Source organism: Endocarpon pusillum, assembly GCF_000464535.1.
Source record: "Endocarpon pusillum Z07020 unplaced genomic scaffold scaffold6154, whole genome shotgun sequence".
In the NCBI taxonomy this organism is placed as follows: Eukaryota; Fungi; Ascomycota; class Eurotiomycetes; order Verrucariales; family Verrucariaceae; genus Endocarpon; species Endocarpon pusillum.
Genome location: NW_006916567.1, coordinates 1 through 16,434, shown reverse-complemented (window position 1 = coordinate 16,434; position 16,434 = coordinate 1). Strand labels below are relative to the sequence as shown.

General features: G+C 42.9%; 3 protein-coding genes across 3 annotated transcripts; 1 reads left to right on the top strand and 2 right to left on the bottom strand.

Annotated features, from left to right (window-relative positions):
* Positions 1-440: 440 nt before the first annotated feature.
* EPUS_09345 (uncharacterized protein) lies at positions 441-1,697 on the bottom strand (the record flags this gene model as incomplete). Its single annotated transcript, XM_007806823.1, has 2 exons — positions 441-1,323; positions 1,381-1,697. 2 exons carry the CDS (start codon positions 1,695-1,697, stop codon positions 441-443), a joined length of 1,200 nt encoding a protein of 399 aa, XP_007805014.1.
* A 2,594-nt stretch (positions 1,698-4,291) lies between these two features.
* Positions 4,292-7,919, bottom strand: EPUS_09344 (uncharacterized protein; the record flags this gene model as incomplete). The annotated part of the gene is made up of 2 exons (XM_007806822.1): positions 4,292-4,680; positions 7,481-7,919. The coding sequence occupies 2 exons, from the start codon at positions 7,917-7,919 to the stop codon at positions 4,292-4,294; spliced, it is 828 nt and encodes a 275-aa protein (XP_007805013.1).
* A 1,847-nt stretch (positions 7,920-9,766) lies between these two features.
* EPUS_09343 (uncharacterized protein) lies at positions 9,767-13,535 on the top strand (the record flags this gene model as incomplete). Its single annotated transcript, XM_007806821.1, has 5 exons — positions 9,767-10,184; positions 10,239-10,679; positions 10,741-12,434; positions 12,491-12,917; positions 12,961-13,535. 5 exons carry the CDS (start codon positions 9,767-9,769, stop codon positions 13,533-13,535), a joined length of 3,555 nt encoding a protein of 1,184 aa, XP_007805012.1.
* Between the last annotated feature and the right edge of the window lie 2,899 nt (positions 13,536-16,434).

Genomic DNA, 16,434 nt, shown 5'->3' with positions numbered 1-16,434 from the left:
ATTGTAATACTATAATTTAGCCTATTACAACTTGCAGTATTACAGTTTAAAGTATAACAAAACGGAGTAATACAGCTTCTTGACTTTTCATAAGATATTACTTTCTGGAGGATCTTATCTGTGCTTGCTTCAAGGTCAACGCAAGGCAAGACAATCACCCTCTCGTTGCGTTGAATTTCAATGCCCTTGGCAACGCCCTTAGTGATGACATAAGTTGTATGAACACGCCCAGGAGACAGATACCTATCATAGAGACTGACTCACCAGACAAAATCACAGTGTTGACAGACAATTTCTTCCCCAACAAACACCCGGACTTCAACTCCTGCAGAGCCCCCCGCTATCTACACCCTCCTGTGAAAAGGACCGTGCTCGTCTTTGTAAGAAACAAAAAACAGAACTCGTCAATCATGGATGCCCGAAAAGGGTTGAAGCAATTTTTAGTTGTCCTGATCTCCTCGCCGATGCCGAGCTCGCTTTGCGCGTTCCTCATTAGCCTTCTGCTTCTTCTTTTCTGCTTCTTCCTCTTGCCTAGCGATATTTGCTGTCTCATCTGCTTGCTTGCTTCTTTCGCTCACATATCCTCCCATCCGCCACTTTGCCTCCTCTATGACTGCGTCTCTTAAATCATTAGACCAAAGATGATCGATATCTGCTGATTTAACCGTAACAGCCTCGATGTTATCAGCGATCCAAGTGGGTATTTCGAAGAATGGAAGTTGGAACCCGCTGTCATTCGGAATAATGGTTGTTTTAAAGATCTGAACTGGGTATCCCATTTTTGGATCTCGTTCCCAAACCTCCCAGGAAATCGTATTGTGCCCTACCCATTGGATGCCCTTGTACCAGACTGGCCCCTGATTTGAAGCAACTTGGAACTCTGTGCTGTTAAGATTCTTGAGTTCATCAATGTCGAAATTCTTTGGCTGTACATACTGAGGGGCCTCAATGATGTCAATCAAGATGACTCTGGAGATCTGAGGTAGTCCTTCAAAGTACATTTCCATAACTTCGCGGAATTGGTTCTGAGACTGAGAGACACCAACTTCGACAATAGTATGAATGTCAATTCCACCATTATCCTTTCTCCATGCAATAACAAAGTCTGGTTTTCTGAATGACCCGTCCCATTTTCCTTTGAAATCCCTGACTCCAATATTCTGAATGGTTTTGAATCTTCGGCTAATCGACGTATCAAAGTTCTGTTGAGCGAAAGTTGCAAGTTGATTGACCCATCCAAGGATATGACCATGTCTCATGCTCTCCATTGGAAAGACAGTGAAGACTGATTTCAAGGAGTCATATGAGATTTTGAGTTTTTGTCTATAGATAATGTTAAAAAATATATACTAAGCATGAAATTATGGAAAGAGAACTAACAGCGTAAACTCAGGATCATCTCTTAGCGCGGACCAGGATAGATAGGGTATTATGAACTCGACAGGTTTAGTAGATGAACGAGGACCGTCAGACCAAAGAGCTCTCAGATATGCACGGGCTTTGTCTGCTTGGTCACGTGGATAGTGACTTGATTGATTCAGGATTCCGTTCTGCTCGTCTAGAAAGGTTGTATGGGTGTAACTTTCGACGTCCGGTGAGATTAGTGGGGAGACATGTGCTTCAGGGGCGTGAATCGTGAGCGACGGTGAAGCCTCTTTAGAGCCACAGGCAAGATTTTCAGAGCCATAGTCACCCATTTTGTCAGGCCTTCACAACGATGGCTGATTACTTTGTGTATGGCCGCGGGCAACGAGTGATATTGATGATTTTCTTTGATAAAAACAAACCCACTTCAGCTCTTATGCTGCGGAGAACTTTTTCTTGAGTCAACACGAGATCAGCAAATTATGCTGCTGCCATCAATGGATGATGGATGATGATCGACCGTTGTTATGAGGAGGTGGAGGAGAAGATTGTGCCTTAGAAGTGAACATGGTTTGCTTTGCTCGCTTCTGATTACCCTGGCCATAATTATCCTACGTCATAGGAAGGGTTAACCGAGCAGCATTATTATTGAGTGTTCACACCTCATGCACGCTCCTCCTCCTGTTGTGAGGCGATTGTCATGTCGGTAATACTGTTGCCATCACTCTACACGTCCTGGCTGCCGACGTCAATGAGGACAATGAAGGACTGGGACATATCTCCGTCGATACTGCCTGTGTTTCTGTCAGAAAATGGAAGCTCATTGACGTTGGTACTGCTATCTGAAGAGTATGAAAGCGACGGCGACCACAAAAGAAAAAGAAACTTGTGCAATTTCCGGACAATCGTTCATCAGATAAGGCCCCACCGCTAGCATTTGCTTCTGACAGTTTCTCCCCATATCCTCCACCACAGAAAGGGTAGATCAATAGCAGCTTTTCTCTACCCCAGAGAGGACGTGATACAACTTATTCTCACATGGTCAACCTGACAACATCCCACCTCGCGAGCGTTTTCATTTCTTGACAATTTTGATATTTTTCCCTTGCTCCCCCGTTAGCTATTTGTTTTTATCTGTTGGTGGCTGGCCTTTATCCATCTGTACATCCGGCCAATTAACTGTTATCTAGACATCCTAAAATACTGTTTTCAATAAAAACTATAGAATCTTCTGGGTGGGATCGCTCTCGTCTGTCTTATGTTGTGTAGGGACTCTTTGACTGGTTGGCCTAAAGAAGCTGGAGCGTTTTGCCGGGGGGAGGGAAGGGGGGGTTGATACTGGAATGAGCTAAGGGAAGTTATATGCAAAAAGACCAGTATGGTCTTGTAGGATGGTATGTAGCGTACCAGCCTGAACTGTAGGACAGTCTATCTATCATATACTAGGACATGATGCACACCCTAAGTGTGCCTATGTGATGGACTGTGCTGACTAATCGACGGATCAGTGTGGAAATAGCAAGTTGTTCTATCTAATTCAGTGCGAGGAGCGCGCATTTATACGTACAAAGTTGCTATCAAGCGAAATAGCGCGAAACGCAGATACCAAAAATACATGCGTGGCTGATGCAAAACGCGTATCAATTCTGTAACAAAACGCTGGTGACACACGTAGCAAAACAGCGCAAACTGTATTTTTGAGTTCAACACTATCTTTGCACTCATGCGGATTTCTACACTGCCCCCTTCTTCGCCCTTGAGTCGCCCTGGTAATTCTGGCGCATCCGCCCATGCCCTGTTGCCTTCAGGCCTGTTGTCTTGGTCCCAGCTGCACTGCTGTCGTCTTCATCCCTTTGCCTTCGGCCTTCGCTCGTTCTCTCGTTAGGACAGCTGGGGCTTGGCAGCGCCATCACGATGGACCCGCATGCGTTTCTTGCCACTACGCGCTAGGCTGTTGCTCTAAGACGTCGGGCCTCTACTACGGTAGGAGGCATAAATAATGAACCTTCGCTCTAGTAGCAACTTGTAAATGCCAAGATAGAACGCCACACATTCGCCTGATGAGGACTAGTCTATTCCGCTCAGAATCAAGTGTGCATTCTGTTAGCATCAATGACTGCCTGGCACCTTACTAGCATTGATTCAAGTAGCTTTAGAAGGAGATAGCCTGATAAAGTCTATAGAATCTAAAAATATATCAAAATTTGGCCAATCATGTAGAAAAAGATAGAATAATAGTAAAAAGAGGCTGAATGCGTTGAACGCGTTAAACGCGTTAAACGTGTTGAATTCGTACAAGTGCAGCAGGGGTATCTGTAAGAGACGTGTTAAATGACAAAATTACTAGAGCGAACTAACATTATTTATGCCTCCTACCGTAGTACAAGCCACCATAATCAGACTTTCCTCGCCCAGATCTGGCCCGGAGTCCCTAATTCGTGGCAAGAGGCCTTAGAGCCCGCCCCACCAGATTAGACTAACCATCTTCCAGAAGCGGGTTGGCATCCAACTTCTACTTAATGAAAGACTACAGAGTAAATCAGCCACCTTAATGCGGTCGCTGAACTACAGTGCCGTTGCTGCATGCAACATTTACCCCCAATTCAAATGGTTCCTTGGCCGAATGTGTTTTGGAGCCTCCCATCATTCAAGGATTGTCGGTGAACTGTGTACGGTTAAGTCGCGAAGACAGATATCAGGCGGAATGCCTTCGGGGAGGTACATTCAGAGCGGTACATTCGGCGAGCGGTACATTCGGCGTTTGGGTCTTGGCGGGTTTTACGTCATACAAATTACTAGTGAATTTGCTCATCAGAACCAATTGAATGAATTGACGTTCCTGTACAAAATCTGCATTGATATTGACGTTGAAGTTACTTCCCAATTAGGAAATGGAAATAGAAAACGTGGTGTTGCAGAGATAGCTCTATCCCTGGGCCCCTCTGCCTGCTCTGCCCTTACCCCTACCCCTGCCCTGCCCTGTACCCCGTTTTGGCACCTTTTCAGCCTCTAATGCCTTCATTGTGGGGGCCCTCTTGCGGCCAGCTCTTGATTGCGTCATTGCTTGCATCATTGCTGCTGGCGCTGTTGAGGGAGGGAGTATAAAAGCCTCATCTATAGCTTCTTCTTCCTCTTTTTCTTCTTCTTTGTCAGGAGTTAGGAAGGACTGACGAACCGATGTGCTGGTGGCGGCGTTGAGGGCGGCAGCGTCGGGGGCCCCAGTAGGAGATCCACGAGGAGGGGTATCAGGGACTCTCTCCACGTCAAAATAGGCTATAGAAGGAGGAGGAGGAGGAGGAGGAGGCGGAGGAGACCCTGCGAGGGGTATTAGCCCTGCTATAGACGATGCTGTGAGGGCTATATTAGCCTGCTGGCGTGCTTCTCGAGCAGTGGCCTGCTCTCTCTATCATTGGCGTCCTGTTCTGCTGCCTCAGCTCCTGTCATAAGCCGCTTATTGACCTTATTATGACTCTTAAACTGCCTATTCCACCCAGGCCTCTTGACAATATCTAGCATTCAAACGTAGAGGTCATCAACGCGAAGCTCTAAGCGAATTCAACAAGCCCTTGTTGCGTTTAAGCAGCTACAATTTCGTATTGTTGACAAGCGTACCCTGTAAGATTATCTCGCGCCTGTATGACTTGTAGACCAAGTTCTGTCATCCTATTTCTCTCAGGGGATAAATAAGGGTTCTGAGAGGCCAAATTTCGAGGAGACAAAGGTAGGCTCATAACTTGGTAGAATGACGTCTAATTAGCAACTTAAATTGGTTCACCTTGTAACCACTAACATGGATAAAGTAAAGAGCGTGGTATTGGTGAGCTATTAAGACAGGCCTGACGAAGATAGTGCTTGCAAGGAAGGCCGAATCAAAGTAATAGTTCACAGCTAATGCAAGGAGCTAATTCAGCTTGCAATAAGCTATCTTGACATCCCAACTTTGTAGCTTCCTACTCAGAAGATAGTTGTTGAATAGCTTAAAATGTAACTATATCTACAAGCCACGAAAATGCTTGTAAATCAAGCGTTCAAGGTAGCTTGCTCCCAGTAAAAGCCGCTATCTCATTCAACTCTCGAAAATTGGCCTTGACAGTCTCTCCTAAGCGACGTACAGCCTCCTCCATACCTAGATTCTTGTTAAGGATCTTTGTAGTAACAGGATAAATGCTCTCAGAACGTTGGTTTGAGTGACTGCCCAAATTCGGATACGTACGCATATATATACGTAGAAAGCGCGTTTCTTAAGGACCCTAGTATTCATTTAGATACTTGATTTCGGTAGGCTGGAGCTTTGAATGTAGCTCTAGCCGTCGCTCAATAAGCTCATCCTGCGTTTTGCTCTTAACAAAACGCCATAGAGTATCTCTTAACTCCTGTCGAGCCTCCTTCTTGTAGCCAGAATCCGCAAGGCGCTTTATAATATTCTCTACAGCGTGCCAGTCACAGTATTATAGAATTACGTCAGAAAGTGCTTTAAGAAGCGACGCTGTCATACTAGCTGCTTGATTACTAAGTACTAAACAGGGTAGAGGAATTAGTAGATAGAAAATGCATTATTTAAGGCTCGAAAAGATAAAATCGAATAACATTTTCGACTCTGAACGGGCGAATAAGAGAGCAGCAACGAAAGTCCTGTTACAGTTAGTTATATCAGCCATAACAAGGAGAACTAGATTCTGAGCATTCGTATTGAACGTATCGTCGACGAAGAGAGTCCAATCTGCTATAAAGCGTTGAGCGTATCGAATTTGATCAGGATGAGCGAACTATATTTGTTGTAACTGAGTATCAACGACGTTGCCACTTTCTTGATCAATTTCCTCCTCTATACGGCATTCGAAAACGAAACCAGCGTCCTTAAGAGCAACAACAAGGCCAGCAAACTCATCTTTCTCTGCAGAGAGCTTTTGATGACGAAGATTATAATAACTCTTTTGATCAAGTGGAAAACCAGCCTGTTTAAGCACTCTTCAAGCTGCAGAATAAGAGATATAAGCTGAATGCAGAGACCTACTCAGCTCTAGAGCAGGTTGATACCCTCAGAGACTATATCCCTCTTCTAAATAAGATAGCTGTTAACCGCGCAAATATTAAGTATATAGTACTATAAAGGGCGCCAAATGTGGCGTTTGTAAGGCCTATAAGCGGTGAAGTTCTTTCGTAATTAATTGCTTTTATTAACGCCATTTATATAGTAATTATAGTTGTTAATAACGCAGAGAATATAAAGCTATTTAAAGGGTAAGTTACTAAATATAAGACGTACAATTTATATATTTGTTAATATAAAAGAGGGTCGCCTTTAAAGTTATAAAACTATATTATTTTAAAGATTATAAATAGTTATGCAGCCTATAATAATATTATTATCTTATTATAGAAAAATAAGCGTGTTATTAATAACTTTTGTAAGCATAGAATTCTAAACAAGACTATAGTTATGCTTCTTTAGCTATAGAATCTATATAAGGACTCCTTAAGCGTTTTTGCAAGTAATGCCTATATAGCAAATATAAAGAGCAAGTAGTAATTAAGCAACGTTAACATTCAGAAAGAGATTATCCAAAAAGAAGCAAAAAATGTGCGTTAAATAAATTTGACGCAAACGCTATGCAAGGCAAATAACAAGGGCAAACATTAATGCTAGATGTACTGTGGTAAGCTCTGTAAGCTCTTTTTTGATAACTTGATCGAATTTGATGCTCTTTTAAGAGATATCCTCTAGTCCTTTGATATAGCTATACTATAACTAATTGTAGACATATCTAGCGTCGCTGAGTACTTACACCTTATAGCCCTCCTTAATTAGCTTATTCAGGAGCTTAACCTTATGAGTACTACAGTCTCTATAGGCTATTATAGCCTTATTAATAGCTAAATAAGAGCTTGGATACTAATTCTCCTTATAATTTTGCTTAACTATAAACCTAATTAGCTCTACTTGCCAAATAAACGTCTTATGCTCTTTAACAAGGAGCAGTTGTATAATCTTAAAGTGTAAAATATTAATGAATCTGCTTATATCTTACTAGGCTTAAACATTAACCTAAATAGCCAGACTTGCTCTAATGTTCTTCGTGTTTGGATAACCTATGATATCCTATATAAAGCAAACAGCCGATATATCGCCAAATGTCAATTATATTAACTGGTTTCCAGGGTCTGAAAAAGGATTCAGGATCTTCTTCTTCTTCAAAATCCGTATTTCGAGCGTTTTGTGCATAGCTGTTCGTTGATTCAACGATTCTGTCAATAATAGAGGGCGTAAGGAGTTTTTGGAACGTATTAAGCTGTGAGAGACCTTGTAGAAGCGAATTTGAACGCTCAAATCGTAATTTCAATGGCGGTTCATAAGCAGGGAGATCAGGGAGTCGAATAGCGTCAATTTCAAGCGTTTTCAGAAGAGGTCCACTGGCAACAGGTTTGAGCGCCGTTTTCTGCTCTGTTCGGTCAGTTCTATTGGTGATTTTGGGGTCTCTAGCTGCAGAAGGAGCACCCTTTTCTTCCCATATAGTTTTAGGCTTTCGCTGGCGTTGTGACCTGCGTAATTCCATGTAGAAGTTGGCCTTGATGGCGTTGATCCTCCAAATTGGAAAAAAGTCATGCCAAGACCCAAAATTCTTGGCACGCTAAAAGGAAGCAAATTCACCACCGGCGCGTGGGATAAGCTTCTGTCCTCTCGAATACACGATTCTAGGAACTTCTGGAAAACATAATCTTACAAGATTCGAATAAACTCGCTTATCCTGCGGATCAATTATTGCTCCACACCGGAAGACACACTTCACGAGGTCCCCACATACGATTTTGCCATCTCTTACATTTGGAAATGTTGAATGGCAGGAGCGCTTATTAGTTGCATTTTCTACGCGAAATGCCTGCGTTTTGATTGGTCAATTTCTGCTGCAATTTCGCGGCTAATTTCGCTGTGCCGTACAGCAAATTTGCACTTATTTCTGCGCCCTGCGCAGCTTTTTTGAACGAACAGAGCCATTTTCTTCCTCCTGCTGCACAGGACAATGTCAGGAACGAGAAACTTGTCCTGTCTGTGTTCCAGATTGATCCGCCTTCCTTTCCACGTGTAGTTGTCCGAAATTCTGACACTGCGGGCCCCTGTTGTCCTTATACTACATGTATCTTCAGCTGGAGCGCTGGTCTATTTATGCCGATAGCTACGTTAAACTGTCACCGAAACGTCTCCTTCACCGCAGTCTGATGCTTAGGAGAGCGCGGCAGTAGAGACGTCCTTTCAAGTCATTCTGGCTAAGTCTTATTCTCCTAGCCACAAGCAGCATGCTTAGGCCTCAGCCTACATCTTTAGTCCAGGCTAGGCTGAGAGCGTTACCTTTTCTAGCGAATATGTCTGGAATATACTATCATTAAGATGCTAGGGGTCCCAGTCTTTTTGAATTTCTCATCCATACTTTCGGTCATTATGCAGTATATCCTTGCCTTCAAAAATAGCTTCGTGCATAATCTGGAGTCCATTGGAATTCCAAAGTGCACTACGATTCCACTGATACTCATTAGCGTGCAAGCTTTCGGAATATCTATAGCTTTCATGCTCGTACCTAGGAACGAAGCGGTACTGAGGAGTGCCTATTTACACGGCTCGGTTTACTATCTGAGAGCGTCACGTACTCAGCTGCTGTGCAAGAGTCAGATAACTCGTCCGTATGGACATATCTGTGTCTTCGGTTCACTGGTGGATTCGAGTATGGTCTTTATTCACTATCTTGTTTGTACATGGAAAGCCTCCTGCTTTCTACGAGCGACTTCGGTGCCTACTAACCTTCTCTGCCACGCTACCTGAGCCAGAATAAGACAGCCGCGGATTCAGGTCTTTTCTTACATCTACTCCTACTAGCAATGCATCTCGTGAATGCTAATTCATCCCTCCTCAACATCTGGAAAAACCCAACTGACCATAGAAGATTCTCAAACGGAAGCATTCTATTTTAATTGCTGTTGTCAGTGAGCTTAAGGTGGGTATCTCCATATTACCTCCTTCTTCCTGTCGTTGTACAAATATTTTATTGTCGTTGTAAATTCCAGCCGATCTCTAAGGTGGATCACGTTGTCACAAGGCAAACAGCTTACATATTTTAGACTTGTGTTTGCGGTCTTGCCCAACACTACACAGCTCCAGGCAGGAGGGTTAAACCTCAAGCTAAATTTTCAGGTCACACTCGACTATAGTATCTGGCTTGCACCTCACAACTTCCAATCTTTTACATCACAACAAAATCCTCAACCATCAACAACCCTTAACATCATCCAATCTTGCTCATACTAATACACCTACACAGTCTTATTGGTAAGCCGCAACCTACTCAGCTTCAAGCGAAGTTACGTTTCTTCCTTTTTCACTGACCTTACTCTCACTTCAGTCATTATTACCATGGCATCCACGTCAACTGGTCTTGTCAAGCCTATCGAGTCCAGCAAGCCCAAGGAACCTAACATATCTGACCAACCTGACATGGTTGACAAGTCCAGCAAGTCTAGCATGCCAGACAAACCTAACAAAGACAGTGCTGTAACGGAATGTCCAGAGGTCACAACTAATACTGAAGACGAGTCAAAGCAAGGTCTCAAGAAGAAAGACTCCTCAAAGCCTATTACTATGGGCGACAAATCAGTCGAGACGAAGGTCAAGTCGAAATCCAAGACTGAACCCAAACGTAAGTGGTATGGCAAATTTGGCAAGAAACGTACCGTGGCGCTGTGCTGGAGTGTCGGAAAATGGGCACAGGACCAACTCAGAAAGGAGACACCAAAGCCAATGTTCCGACGTGTTGAAATCCTCAGTGAGGGAGGTAAGATGGCATCTTCTCTACAACATAATACTATGATCTAACCAAACTCTTCAGATGTCATGATACCAAAGCCTGGCTCGGACGCTACTGATTCTGACGGAAAGCCTGTTATGATACGTCGTCCACTGATTCCAGTTCATCTTCGCCAAATGATCGACAGATTGCATAGACGATATGCCTTCTCGAAAGAAGGTGCAGGCTTTGGAGCTGCTCCCCATGTACTGACCACTCGTAGCGTGGACGACAAGTTCCCGGAATCAGACGATGCAGCACTGCTGGCTGATGAGGTGATCGATGAGTACTTGGACTTCACTGGACGAAGCCGCACTCTTATTCACCTCAGCAAGCACACACGAGCAACACTACCTGCAGGTTTTGAGCCTTCTTTCAATCGACACTACACTCGCGCTCAAGTCTTACATGAAGGAGTCTGGTATCCTGCTGAAGAATCCAGTGAGGCCAATATTACTGTGTTCCAGGCTTCACGTCAGGATGGTACCTTAGCTCCTTTCATTGTGCTGGAAGCTAGAGTTGAGCCCACATATACTAATACTAGAGACACTGAGTGCAAACGCAACGCTCGAGTTGAATTTTCCAATGTCCGATGAACAGGAGCGTATGCGCGGTTACAAGAACCTAAAGGTTAGCAAAGTCTACAAGGAACGCAAAACTAGCGCCAAGCGCTGGATTGAAGTCGAATTTGACACTGTGCCGGAAGGAACTTTCCCTTCTGGTCTTGATTTCATCGAAGGACATGGCTGGCGCGACTCTACCATCGCACTCCTCAACATCATGCGAGGTTGGCGTAACCCTTCTCACATTCAACTACACTTTATTTCCACTCTGGGCGGGAAAGAAAAGGATGAGGAGAGTTTGAAAATCGTAGATCTTGCGAATGAGATGAAGCGAACTGGCATCAAGAGACCATTCTACCCTTACTATTCTGCCGAAGGTCGAGCTCTTGTGGAAAAGTCTCAGCAGAAGCCCCATCAGCGAGTAGACGAAGATCATCCAATAGGCAAAGTCGGGCCACTTGATCATTTCCGATCAGCTGATCATGCCGCTATAGTTCTAGGCTATAGCACGGATCTCCAAAACAATTATGAACAAGAACGGTACATCGGCTTTGACAGCAGTCATGTGTTCCGCGTTGCATACCGCATCATCTCCGACAAACATGTTCTAGGCTTCTGTCAGGCAGATTTCAAGGGCACTGCACTTGACCTGGAGTTGCTCAAGTGTATGCCTACAACTGATTCGTTCGAGATTCAATTCAAAGTCCAGACATCCAATATCGACAGAACTTATCGTGCTACTGGAATTACTGTACCTGCCATTTATCCTAGGGGTTTCACATTTGCTTTCTTGTGCTTGAGAATTCCAGAAAAGGTTGCCGAATACTCTAGTGTTGGCTCGGATGGTCCGCTCAAATTCTGGCCAACCACAAAAGTCATGGTCAATACATCTTCTCGTGTAGCTGTTACCAAGATTGCATCCATGTACAAGCTTTCTCGCGAGCCCGTCTACAAGCATCTCATCCCTGTCCTCAACATGAACCCGGAGAAATGGGAGATGATCGACCCCACAGCGTGCAACACAGGACTCAATGACTTCGATCGGAAATACCTTATGAATAGAATCCTGTCTCAGGGCGAGATCAATGGCCGTCCTTTCACTACTCAACAGCAACGCAAGATCAGCTCCGCTACGCAACTAGGTGGAGGCGTCATGTTGATTGGCGGTCCTGGAGGTTCCGGAAAGACAGCGACACAGATAGCTCTGATGAAGTACTATTCTTTATGTGGCCTTAAGTCAATTGCAGTCTGTCCGACCAACATCTCCACCAGCCACCTGCGCAAGGAGCATGATAAGGCATTCACTTTCATCGCAGCAAAGGATCCAGATGTGAGGGCTATGCAGGTCGCTCCACCTAACAAGGAGCAAGCTCACTTCAACTGTGCTGGTATGCCCAAAACTCCCCACGTTCTTCAAGATTTGGAATTACATGGCTTGGACATCAGTGCCGTCGCTACAGAAGAAGGCGACATCAACAGCCTGTTCGACGCCATAAAGGACAGGCGTAGGACAAGATCGTTCAAACATCCAGAACACGGTCTCTCATCTCGCATCATCGAAGCGGTTCGCAGCAAACCTCGGCCTTTCGAGTTGAAGGGAAAATATCCACCTGCAAAGCGTATGCTACCGCATATCGACAAGGATTTACGGGAAGAGCTTTGGGGACCAAATCCGGTGAGTTCAGTGACGAAGTTGACTTCATGGACGAATGTGAGAATTTCCTGGACAAGATCGTAACCGACGGCTTCGCTAGTCTAAACCAGATGGAAGTCAAGAAGTACAAGTTTCTGTACAAAGAGCTCAGCCATGAAATAACCGCTCGAGCCAATGTCGTCTTCAGCACCATGGATAACGTAACCTGCAGCCCCATCTCCTCTTCCTTCGGTCGTGGCGCCAGAGGAGTCATGTTATTCCTCGACGAATGCACTATGGCCGACGAGCCTGCCGTCTGGTCCCTTTACACTTCGATCTTCTCTCCTGAGCGCATTCGCGATGAGTTTGGCGGCGTTCATCCCATCAAAGGTATCGTTATGAGCGGTGACTTCCGCCAGAACTGGCCACTTGTGACTGGTGCAGAGTACAATGAATTCCATCCGCAGCTCATGACACCCCTCATTGCTCGCTTCGTCAACTCCGGCGTACCATATGATGAATTCAGTATTCAGCATCGTCAGCATCCAGCAATATTCTTTCACTGCAGAGACCGAAGCTACGGAAAGCAAGTTCAGACAGCTGTTGGCCTTGGAAAAACCAATGTCAGACCGACAGTTCAACATGTTACGCAAGTATCTTGGAGGCAAGAAGGATTTGCCCCTCCCGTCAAGAGATCCTTCGGGCCGAACAGACATAGCTGCTCGTAAAATATGGCTTGATTGGTCCATGCATGCTTGGCTACTTGATGTGCCAGCTTCGAAATGCTATGTAGGACCAAACCATTCACAAGTTAACTTCGCCAATGTTGCCGCAACTATGCTATTCCTCGAGGATATGTTCATCAAGACTGCAGATGGAAAGCCGTTCATCCCATTCAATGATGTTGTCATTGTTTCACCTTACGCGGAGCAAATCATAGAATACCAAAAGGAAAAAGTCAATCTTGCTCGTCGGCTTGGTTGCAATTCTGAGGATCTTCCCGAAGCCATCACCGGCGATGCCTTCCACTCTCGCGACGCTCGGATGGTCATCTTCGACATAGTGGTTTCATCTACCAAGACCAAGTCCGACCTTGGCTTTCTTGAAAGTGATAGACGTATGACTGTTCTTCTTCAGATTTAAAGTATTCGTGAGTAAGGCAGTTGAAGAAGAATTTGAGCGACTTCTTATTCTCTGAAGCGCAGTAGCTAAACGCCACAGGGAAGGTTGCTCCTGAATTCGTTATACTAACAGCAGCAAGTAATAGGAGGCGAAGCTTATTCGTATTAAAGGTACTGTTAATAATAAGAACTTGATTAGTAACAAATCTCTGAGCTGTAATAAGCTATTTTAGATAAGTAAACCAGATTTGAGTAAGTCACTAAGCTATCAGTTTGCCTTTATTATTATATTTAGTGCTAATACACTAATAATAGACGAATTTAGCGTCATCAAGAGCTTTAAGAAGGCCCTAAATTAATTTAGAATCTCCCTTATTCGCAGATTAATTTTGAATAAGGTTATAGTACTTTTTAGCGCTTAAAAAGACACTAAAATCCTTACTATTAAGAATCTGATAACTGTTATAAACCCTATCGCCGCATGCCAAGACTCCCATTCAAAACATCTCAGAGCCACCGCGCCATCGACCTCGGACCCAGCTCCCCGCCGCCATCCTAGCCTTTACTGACCACAGGTACCCGCAGCTAACTTCCTCTGGCCATGACAGGATAGGGGTTACGGTCTTGTATATAGAGCGTTGCTTTCTCACTTCTGTTCTTTTTCCTTACGCTTCGTCTTGTTATTTAGGCCCATCCATAGCTCTCCTTACACTACAAAGCGTCTCTCACTTTATATCTTCTGGTCATTAGGTCTGCCTTAACCTATTTCCTTTTGTTATTGTTCCCTGTCTGCATAGCCCTGGCAGCAGAAGACCCACTGCCTCCCCCTTGTTCACCTTGTTCTGTGTCCCTTCCCCCTTAGAAGAATCTAAGATATCCCTTGAGTCCTTTCTATCTGCAGAAGCTATAGCTAACGCCTGAATACGTCTTAACGACAATATAGCTAATGTGTATAAGCCCTTATATATATCTATTCTTATATAGAGCCTGGCTTTAATTTATATTCCCTAGCCCTCTAAGCACCTAGCTTAAGATCTAACTTAAGGCCTAATAGCTTAGATCTTATTAGTAATAATTATAGTCTTATAATAGAATTAATAATTCTAGTATATACTTACAAAGTTAGAAAAGACTATAGACGTTTCTATATTTAGTAGCCTAGGGCCTAATACTTATAAAGACCTAAAAAGGTTTAGAGTAAGCCTTACTTTAAAATTCAGAATTAATACTAATAAATACTTTTTATACTTATATTATATATTTATTATATATTCTTTTAACTTATAAATCATGCCTTAGACATCACCTTAGATAACATTAATAAAGAGATCTATCTAGATTAGGTAGATCTAATTAAAGAATTAAAGCCTAACTTTAGTAATGCTAACCTAAAAGATAAGGCAAACATACTAACCCTTCTCTGAATTCTATCTAGAATTTAAGCAAACTATTAAAAGAATACTATTTTAGGATTATAATCTTAAGGGACTACTTTAACTTATATTATCTAAGAAACTTATAAAGAAGCTAGCTATAATTAATATTAAAGACATATTATATAAAGCCTTTATCTAAGAGTATACTTAATAGAATAATCTATTATATATTACATTATTATAATAAGTAACCAAGTTATAAAAGCCGCTTATAATATATATTAGAGGTATTATAAATACTTGATAGAATAAAGCGATCAGTAATATCTTAGACTACTTAGCAAAGAAAGAGAACGATAGCGATAGTGATGTACGGGTGTTGCACATACTATATGAAGCGCGAGAGCTGCTAGAGAAAGGAAAAGGGACCAACGAGGTCTACCGAGGCGATCCTCCAAAGTATAGAGGACAGGCTAACGAAGATCAAGGAACAGAAACTACCTCAGGCGAACCCTTACCGGGAAGCACGCCCCCCGAAAGCGTCATACGCTGTGGCGGCGAAGCGAAACATAGCCGACGACGGGACACAGTGCTCTCTGAGACTCACCGCCCTCTATTGCCTAGCACAGACAGGCAACGCCCCTAGAAAAGAGGAGAAGGAAATCATAATCAAGATATCTGATGAAACAGAGAAGCGTATAGTGTGTAAGAGGGAAGTGAAGGAACTAGTAAAAAGGATTAAGAAAGCGGCCCTTAGACTTATAAGGGTGAACAGAATAAGAAATAAGGATATTAAGGTTATAGCCTTATCTAAGGAGGCAAAAGCTGCCCTCCTAAAAGATACAGAATAAATCAAGATAGTAGAGACTTTAGCAGCGCTTTAGTAGCACACCTTTATAGTTATAATATATAGCATTTAAATAAATAAGGTAGACATTATTAAATAACTAAAAGAGATTAAAAGGCTATAGGCGCTTAACAACAACTTATATAAAGATATTAAGATTATTAAGATAGGCTAGTTAGTTAAGGCGATCAAAGATAAAAAGATCTTTTTCTTACTCTTAGTTAAGGTAAAAACCGCTAAGATAATAAACTAAATACTAACTAAGGGGTTTATAATAATTTATTAAGCTTAAGTATTATAAATAATTTGTATATAACTACCTAACCTAGTACTATAATTATTAAGATTATAAATACTTAAGCAAGTAATATAAATAACTTATATATTATAGGCACTACGTAGCTCTTTATAGCACTAAGGAGTGTCCTAATAAAGAGGCTACAAATTACTATTATTATATAGTCTATACATAGCTAGGGTATTAAGTATAGTCGCCCTTTTATAAGGTAAGATAGACTAAGAAACTATATCTAATTAAGAATAAATAACTAAAGACCTAACCTTATTAAAATGCCTTGCCTCTTATAAAGCTTTAGAACACTTTAATAAAGGCTACTAAGCGCATAAGTCCTGCTAACAACTTAATAGACTCTAGCTATAATAGTAGTATCCCTTGTGACCCCGATTAACCCCTGTCG